The sequence below is a fragment of the Siphateles boraxobius genome, unplaced genomic scaffold (genome assembly GCF_051911475.1).
Source record: "Siphateles boraxobius isolate OS27281-9 unplaced genomic scaffold, OSU_SipBor_1 130, whole genome shotgun sequence".
Classification (NCBI taxonomy): Eukaryota; Metazoa; Chordata; class Actinopteri; order Cypriniformes; family Leuciscidae; genus Siphateles; species Siphateles boraxobius.
Window position 1 is genome coordinate 49,210,982 of NW_027508734.1, and position 9,213 is coordinate 49,220,194.

At 41.9% G+C, this 9,213-nt stretch overlaps 2 protein-coding genes across 2 annotated transcripts; one reads left to right on the top strand and one right to left on the bottom strand.

Annotated features, from left to right (window-relative positions):
- Positions 1 to 898: 898 nt before the first annotated feature.
- LOC143737778 (uncharacterized) lies at positions 899 to 5,272 on the bottom strand. Its single transcript, XM_077229643.1, has 3 exons — positions 3,682 to 5,272; positions 1,564 to 2,713; positions 899 to 1,467 (listed from the first exon to the last, which is right to left on the bottom strand). The coding sequence occupies exons 1-2, from the start codon at positions 3,863 to 3,865 to the stop codon at positions 2,358 to 2,360; spliced, it is 540 nt and encodes a 179-aa protein (XP_077085758.1). The 5' UTR covers positions 3,866 to 5,272; the 3' UTR covers positions 899 to 1,467; positions 1,564 to 2,357.
- Positions 4,783 to 6,266, top strand: LOC143737779 (uncharacterized protein C14orf93 homolog). Its single transcript, XM_077229644.1, has 4 exons — positions 4,783 to 5,361; positions 5,447 to 5,538; positions 5,642 to 5,760; positions 5,859 to 6,266. The coding sequence occupies exons 2-4, from the start codon at positions 5,502 to 5,504 to the stop codon at positions 6,129 to 6,131; spliced, it is 429 nt and encodes a 142-aa protein (XP_077085759.1). The 5' UTR covers positions 4,783 to 5,361; positions 5,447 to 5,501; the 3' UTR covers positions 6,132 to 6,266.
- The last annotated feature ends 2,947 nt before the right edge of the window (positions 6,267 to 9,213 follow it).

Sequence of the window (9,213 nt, forward strand, 5' to 3'; positions counted from 1 at the left end):
TAGTAAAACCCATTCCGCTTTCTGTAAGCCACCGAATACTAGATGTCTCCCGGATATTTTAATTGTATGGCCCATCCCTTCTCCAAGCCACACCATCGTCCTAGGGTTTCTACCCCGATAGCTTGCACTCACCTGTTGGCCCTATCTTAAACCCTGGATAGCAGGCTCAGGCCTCCCTATCTCCTGTAACACTTTCTGTGTTAGTATTTGTCCATTTCAATACAGACCTATTCATTTATTTATTTATTTTTATTTTTGTTTCATTTTACTTCAATCTTTTCCATCTTGCTATTTTTCTGTTCTGTTGCGATCTGTTCCTTTCAGTTCACCTAGAGACAGAACCTACGAGAGACACCAAGGAGAAGCTAAGTAACAGATTGAGTTCCAAGCCGCTAGCGTCACCAAATGACTCACTAAGCTACTGCCCTGTCAAAATCGTTATTTGAGCTAAAACGCTGACCTAAGCAAATTGTACACCTAACTGTCTAACTGTCTGCATCATTTTGCCGAAATTCTCATATATGGCATAGCCCGTATTAGTATTATAGCTTGTTAACCATAGAACAAACTTGCATTGGTCTCTTTAGGTGTGCTGTGTTCCTCTCGTCCACAGTGAGCCAGTATGTTCCGGTCCTACAGTCCCACAGCCCACTTGGACAATCTCGAGATATGGCTGACAGCCATGACGGCCACCTTCCTGCCCAAGGACGCTGGTGCCTCAGAGCCCCCGAGCCAAGAGCAGGCCGAGTTCAGGACGCCGACTTTGACAAGCTGATGGAACACGATCCTACCCAGAGCTACAACTACAAAGACTGGGCCAAAATCGTTGGAAACCTCGCTCACACCCTTGTCGCCCAGGCACGGCTGAAAAGGACAATGTTTGCAAGTAACAGTCAGCTACTTCAAGCCTATCATGTGAGATGACCCTTGAACACATAATAATGCAGGCTTGCACAAAATCAAACCACATATCATAATCTGGATCCTCAATCAAGCCTTTTAAACAAAACAATGAATAGATGGTTGTCCAGTTTTTCCACTGGTCTGCTGTAAACCCGCTAAACCCTGATGCAATTCTGAGAGGAATCCTTCCAACATCCTGTGGCTCCTTGAGAGAGTCCATTCTTTTTTGGAGTTCTTCAAGCTTCTGGATACTTAATACCCCACACTCAATCCAGAGTTTGAAAACATGTCTAGCAGTTCCGAGGAGTAAATTGTGCATGGGATCAATGACAACAAACCGGATGGTATCATAGTATGGCAGGAAGAACAGTTCAGACCACCTGGCACCATATTGCGCTTCTAGTTTCTTCTGGGCTGCCTTTGTTGTAGCCTTCTCTGTCATCTTTGCAAATCTTTTGTGTTCCTCAGAGGTGTGCAGAGTCCAGGTTGATCTGTCAAATCCGGAGAAGTCCGTTTTTCCCCCAAAAGATGTTTTCGTGAATTTCTTCAGACACTTGTTACATCCTGAAAAGATAATAATTGTTTTAATGTTGGATGTATTGCACACAATAGGAAATAGCTGAGCAATAGTGTGAAACAGCATAATAAATCAGAATTTACCTCTTAGTGCTCCGTGGCCAACAAAACCACCACACTTGCGGGAAGCTGGAATATCAGATGAGAGGCAGAGTAATGCTGCTCTGTAAACCTGGCATCCCAAGGGTGAAGAGTCCATTAGAACAACTCCTTCCCAGAATTCTCGGAGGTCATCAACCAAGGGCTCAAGATATGCATTCATGTTGAGTTTGGGTTCTTTGGGTCCTGGTATCACTCCAACTAAAATCATGTTTTCATCTTTGAAGCGTTCCTCTCTCGGCAAATTCAAAACGACAAGATATATAACACCGACTGAATATGGGGAGTGCTTATAGGGTTGGTACCAGTCAACATTCATCATCAGTGCATAATTATTAGGTTCTGATAGAAATGGTTGACCATTTACATATTGAAAGTCCTGCCAGATTTTCCCATCATATACATCCACCATGACAGAGTCAGGCATGCTGCGGTGTCTCCATTGCTCACATTTCTCCAAAAATCCAGACCTTCTCACCAAAGTCTCCAAAGACTGACTGACCTTTTTGTAACAGTAGACACGGATGGGATACAGGTATTCTTTACCACTTGAGCCAATAAGCTTTCTCATCAAAGGAGTTCCACATTTGCTTCTTAATTTCTTTTGTGGGTGTTTGTGGAAAGGTCTAGAAGAACAAGTGTTGATGATTTTTGCACCGGATCTAGAGGTGGTGTATGATTCCTCAATTGTGTATGTTACCATACACTTTGGGCATACCACAAACTTGCTAAAGCTGTCTCTGCAGATGTTAGTCCATTTCCTGAGTGAATATAAAGTCTTAGGGATCTTTCCAGCCAGCCCACAGAGTGTGTTCACACACAGAATATGTCCCATGAGCCGAATTAATTGTCTTATGCACTGCAAGAGTGCAAAAATTTGCACGGTCTGATATTTTGAAAACAGCTTGCCATGCCAAAAGCATAAATGCAAGCAGTTTCAACATCAAATGTTCAGGGCTGTCTTCTGTGACCCTGAACCCATCTGCATCCATATTTTCCTCCCCAAAAATGTCAGTCTCTTCAAGCTGATCCTCTTCCATGAAACTGTCTGCCTGGTCATAGTAGCCATCTTCATCTGAAGACTCACTGTCACTGGCACTCAGGAAAAGCTCGAAGTCTTCATCATCATTGTCATCTGTAACCCAAACACAACACCCATTTTAAAACCACCAGAAGTGTCAAGTAACTAAGTACATAAGTAATACTTTGTTACCTTACATAAGTAGAAATTTTGGGTATCTACACTTTATTGGAGTAATTATTTTTCAGCTGACTTTTTACTTTTACTTACATTTTCACGCAATTATCTGTACTTTCTACTCTTACATTTTAAAAATAGCCTTGTTACTTCTTTTTCATTTCGGCTTTTTGTCATTCTGGCTTGTCATCGTCCAAAAAAAAATGACCAATAATACACACGGATAATAGATCTGAGTCCCGCCTCCTGAACACACTTCGCTAAACTGATTATCTGTGATAGGTGATTCTATCTTCCGCTTCATGAAACACATGGTAATGCTCAGTACACGTTCTTTAATGTATTTGCATTGTACTAAAATTTAAATAAAACTGAAATTTATTTTCAATGGGCATATATAACAGGTAGTCCCAAATGTTAAACATAAACATTTTAATATAACTTTATAGTCATTATGGCCTTTAGAAAAATGTTTTTTCTAGGAGGTGGGGTAGTGCACTATATGCCCCTGTGGCATGGTCTAAGCTTTTGTCCTTAATGGATTTTTTTTTCCTTACATTGATTTTACTTTTATACTTTAAGTAGTTTTTGAAACCAGTACTTTTACACTTTTACTTAGAAAAAAGCTTGAGTTGATACTTCAACTTTTACAGAAGTCTTTTCTAAACCCTAGTATCTATACTTTTACTTGAGTAAAGAATGTGAATACTTTAGACACCTCTGAAAACCACACAAACAAAATCATCACTAAGGAGGACAAGAGTAATCATACATTCAAACTATTGTAAATACAAAAGAAGTAGCACAGACTTCTCTGGGTGCTTTAGCACAGTAACAGTCTCCAAAGAATTATGGTAGGTTATAAGTTACAGGCTTTGAGACTGTTGACAGGTGCACAATCTTACCTTGCAAAGTGCAGTCCTCGTACAGTTCTTGGTCTTGTATATCAGTCTGTTTGTCCCCTTGCTGCGTACAAAACACAGTTGATGGCAACATTGGAGCACTGGCAGTATCTGAAGAGTCACTGGCACCCAGGGGAAGCTTGAGATCTTCATAATCAAAGTTCTCTATAACAGAAAAACGAGCCATTTTACACAATATTTCTCACAAAATGTAACAAATAAAGAATGTTCTCCAGTAACTTTGGTCAAACATTTGCGGTATCCCACAAGTAACTTTGTTTGAATGCAACATATTTGTACTTTTACTTGAGTAGATTTTTAGTGAAAAATAATTACTTGTAATGTTACTTTGGATATATTTATCATGTATGTATTCATGATTTGTTAAGAGGTAGGTGGTCAGCTGGTCCCATGTCTGCTAACGTTGCTTGGTTACCATATGCATTTATGCCTCCACATGGCTTAGTTCAGAGTAAAATAATGACTGAAACTACAGCTGGGTAGTATAGCTTTCAAATTTCAAATAGAAATGAACTGGGCATAATTATAATTACTGAAAACAACCTATTCATACCTTGCAGAGTGTTGTCCACATCATTTTCCGGTTGTTGTTCGTTGTCCTTTGGTTGCGTGATAAACAAACTTTCTGAAACACGCAGAGTAGGCCTATCGGTAGCGTCTTTTATCCAAACTCCATTTAAAAAATATGTTTTCTTGTGCGAATAAAAAAGCGTATGTGAAACGAAATCGTTACAATGACCACAAAACTGTCTCTTCCGTTTCCTTGTTCCCTCCATGGCTTGAAACCAAATGGATTTTTTTTTTTACGATTCGCTTCTGTAATAAATCGGGATTCGCAATCCGGTCCGTTCTTCTTCTTCTTTTAAATTTCCGTCAGAGCAGACACTGTTAAACCCTTTATCGATCCGGTAGTTTGATGTTTCTGATAAACTGAGGAGTGACTGAGGTTGCTGTGTTTATTTCGCTACAGTGCTTGATTTCCGTATTTCTACTTTCCAAGCGTGCAATTGGATGAAATACAACGACGTCATCCAGTTCCAACCAACGGAATCAGTTTATGTTTTGTGTCAGTGAAAGTAACCAATAGCATTACCTGAAAACTTTAAAGGCGGCACATTTTGTTTGTGGATGGGTGTTACCAGTATGTATAAAACAAAAGATATCTAAAATATACAGGTTAGTAAAGGTACGCCGTATCCTATTTACAACGCAAAGATGGCTTGCAAAAGAACGCTGGAGTTTTACAGAGAGCAGAGTAGAGATGTTACTCCTTTACGCCGGGACAACGTGGCTTTTCAAACTCCGAGTCCGAACGAAAACCGACTGGTGAATATGGTGAATGCAAGTTTGAAGCGGATATTTGAAAAGCTGGAGACGATGGACAAGAGATTGGTTAAGATGGAGGCGGACATCAATGAGCTCAAAGAGGCAAGAGAGGAGCCTGCTTCGAAGAAATTAAAGAGAGCTGGGAATAAATCTGTTGCGGTAAGTAATTTTAGTTTTTTAAGTCACAAACATTTTGCGGTGTCCGCTTAACTTTGTGTGCTTTATTTATTAATTTATTTGAATTGAGCTCTCATACTATGTTGGATTTTTACAGGAAGCTGTACGCAGATTGCACAATGCGGAAAACAACACACACAAATATGACCCACAGACAAGGTATATCTTTAAAACTATTGTTTCATAACAGTCCTTTCTTCTAAATTTTATTTTTAATCAACCTTATTTAATTACTGCTCCACAGTCTATCCTCCCCCCACAACCTCGAGGTCACAACCTATCTCTTTAATGGCGTCTCCATGGCTGTACCGGACGTAGATCCTGCTGTTATTAAAGGTAAGTCACAAGAGAATATACCAAGACTACAACTATTTAACTGTATAGACTAGTTAGTTATAAATAAACACATTCTCTCTGCTCACTATCTCCCTCTCTCTAGCATCCTGCAAGACATATTTTGAAACTGTTCGAAGGGGTTACAGGATGGCCCAAGATGAGAACAAAGAGAAGATGGAGGACAGCAGGATCATTGCTCGCTCGAGACAAAGAAAAAGAAGAGTAAGTATAAATAAATATACATCTCAGTAAAAGGCTCCCATCCCAACCCATTTGATATTTTCAGTGGTTTAATTTCTTTTTTACCTCCCATTTTGCAGCTGCTGAGCAGCAGGACTGGCGTTCTCCAGACAGAGGAAGAGGCAGCTATCTGGAAGACTGCGACAGTTGACCAAATGTCTGAAGAGGAGGAAGCCATCTTGGATGGAAAGACGGTGTGGGTTGTTCGGCCTCCAACTCGTAGTAAAGCTTTGTCTGCGCTGTGTGGGGTGCTACAAAAAAGACTGGAAGGAGACCAGAAGTACTTAGGAACTCATCATCCACGAGTTGGTGCAGATCGAGTCACGGTGGAGACCACAGAAGCTGGCCTGTGAATTATTTTAACATTACGCATTTAAATATTATTCTATAGTATAATTTGAATATTCTGTTGTTGTTTTTTATATAGTATTTATTTTATATAGTATTATTTATAGATTGTATTATATATAATTCTATTTAGTTTTCTATATATATACTGCATTTATATATTTTATACAATTCCACATTGGTATCTCTATATTTATATATTGTATTATTTATATATGGTACTATTTATATATTCTAAAGTATTTGTATATTATATTGTTTTCTAAATATTATACACAGGCCTTACATATTAGATGGGGTTATATATTGTATGACTAATAGTAAAGTGTATTCTATGCTAACATATTTTTTATTTATAGAATTTTGATTGTGTGAATATATATATATATATATATATGTCATGTGCCCAGTGTCATTTACAAATAATAAAAATAACAAACTCAACTTTGTCTATCTGATTGTCTTGACATTATAACCATGAACACCAATGATAATAAATATTAATAATGAGTAATAATAAACCCAAATGAGGCCTTAAACTGGACCAATAGTGTGGGGTTTTAGAGGAGGGGTTTAGGGTTTTAGAGGAGGGGTTTAGAGGGTTTAGAGGAGGGGGAAAGCATTCAGCACCCAATCCTATGTAAGATCTCTGACCAATTGAAGGCGGCCACTGCCTTGTGTCCCAAAGGTGTGAAATTGTGAAAGGCATTGACCCCGACCGGGGGATTATTCACCATGGTAACTGATGGCCCTAGTGGCTCCCTGCTGTGCCCCAAACTTGGTACATATCCAGGAGTATTCGGGATTGTGTGACGGGACAGCAAACTCCCGTACACATCCGTTTATTTGTGGAGTACACAGGAGTACTCAGGAGTTTTACATGCCCGATTACAGCTCTTTTCACGCAGTGAGATGCCAGAATGAGAGGTAACCTTATCTACGTTGATGATGTTCTCATGAAAAGCACAACAGTGGCTGACCACCTGAAAGAGATAGACTATGTTTTGAACCAATTATCCACTACCGGCGCCAAGAGCGCCCTCCACAAAGGACAGTGGTGTCGAACCAAAGTCAACTATGTGGGCCTACTCATCGGATCACGGGGCATCGAACCGCAGTCCAGCCGTATTCAAGCTGTTCAAAACATCAAGCCACCCACCAACATCTCAGAGCTGTGAAGCTTTCTAGGGATGTGTAATTACTCCAGCAGTTCATCGAAAAGTATTCAGACATGGCAAAACCTCTAACTGCCCTTCTGAAAAAAGACTGCCCATTTGTATGGACAGAAGTTCAAGAAAATGCCATGAATGAGCTAAAACGACACCTTTGCACAGCTCCATGTCTGGCTTAACCTGACCCACAAAAAGAGTTTTATCGAGTTTTATTGTGTCAGTGTTGGCCCGTACCAAAGGCATGATCAAGACAAACAAGTCATTGCATATGCCAGCAAGACACTTCTCCCACCAGAGACTAAATTCTCAGACTGTGAAAAAGCTCTGCTCTGCACTGTATGGGCCATCCAGAGATTCTCCAACTACATTGGAGCCCAAAAAGTTATCATTGAGACTTGCCACCAGCCTGCAATGTTCCTCAACAGCCAGCGCATCCGAGATGGTGTGGTCACCAATTCACGCATAGCCACATGGTTAATGACCCTACCGTGCCCACCACAACACTTCAAGTTGGGCCCGCAGTCATCACAATATGCTGAGGTAGCAGCCATTCTCATAACGCTGCAAATCGCGTCGACACATAACATCAGATAACTCCTCATGTGCACAGACTCTAACTATGCCAGACTCAGTTTCACATGCCACCTTCCAGGCTGGAAACAAAATGGCTTTAAGACTTCAAATAACATGCCTGTCACACACCAACACCTGTTCCAGGCATGCGATGACATCACAAGAACACACAACATGATTGTCTACTGGAAAAAGGTGAAAGGACACTCAAGGCAACCGGGCCTTGGCAAAGACTTGAATGACCAAACTGATGCCCTTGCCAAGACCGGCGCACTGCACGGGACTCTATGGTCACCTCCAACCCACCCACCTACCTTTAACGTTGCAGTGATAACCCGTAGCAAACGAACCTTTCCTGCAACAGTGCCAACCTCACAGCCTCTAACGCTAGCCCCACAGATGTCAAACAACGACATAGTGGACATGCAAGCCTCTGACACATCCATACAGACTACTCTGAACCACCTCTCAGACCCCTCCAACCACCCTATCTCACCGTCTGAACTCACAGATAACCCGTGCCTCAGACATCTACATGACATCAAACACATGATGCGTGTGACACACAACATTCTGTGGTATGCACCTGATGACATCACTGCGCCAAAGCTTGTGGTGCCACTGTGCCTAAGGGGGGTCATGCTGATGTATGCCCACGACGCACCATGTGCCGGACACCACGGTACCAGGGCCACTTATGAGACACTGAAGCAAGTGGCCTACTGGCCCCGCATGCAGAAAGACGTGGCAGAATATGTCAGAGAATGCCTGGTTTGCTGCCAGTTTCAACCGGCAAACCCAAACCACAGAGCTCCACTAAAACGCAGAGGAGTCACATTCCCAGGGTCAGACCTCCAAATCAACCGGGTAGGACCTCTGCCCGGTCAACGAGGGGCAACAAGTACTTCCTCACGGTCGTGTGCCAGTTCACAAAGTGGGTAGAGTGTCTTCCAGCACCCAACAACACTGCCCAGACCACGGCATACCTCCTGATGAACCACCTCTTCTCCAGGTTCGGACTGCCACTGAGAGTCAACTCGGACCGAGGTACTCACTTTACAGCTGAGTAGGCCGACATGACCGCCACACCAACCGGTTCCTGAGAGCTTTGCTCAGAACCGCCGCTGCTGTCGGAACCCTGTTTAACATTGGTATGTCCAGTGTCAACACAGTAAGCCTAGCCACTGTGAGGCGGCATGTGGCTGAAAGTCAGACTGAGATCCCACAGCTAAAACAGCAACTCACCACACAGACTGCATCCCTGCAGACCATCGGCAAGACATTGAAGGGAACTGTGGTAATTCTCAACACTCACAGCGTTCTGCTGAACCAGACAGTGAAC

Coding starts and splice junctions, on each gene's coding strand:
- LOC143737778 (XM_077229643.1), bottom strand. CDS start 3,865: ATGGCTCGTTTTTCTGTTATAGAGAACTTTGATTATGAAGATCTCAAG. Junction 2,714..3,681: donor CGAGGACTGCACTTTGCAAG/GTAAGATTGTGC, acceptor TTTGGGTTACAG/ATGACAATGATGATGAAGAC.
- LOC143737779 (XM_077229644.1), top strand. CDS start 5,502: ATGGCTGTACCGGACGTAGATCCTGCTGTTATTAAAG. Junction 5,539..5,641: donor AGATCCTGCTGTTATTAAAG/GTAAGTCACAAG, acceptor CCCTCTCTCTAG/CATCCTGCAAGACATATTTT. Junction 5,761..5,858: donor CGAGACAAAGAAAAAGAAGA/GTAAGTATAAAT, acceptor CCCATTTTGCAG/CTGCTGAGCAGCAGGACTGG.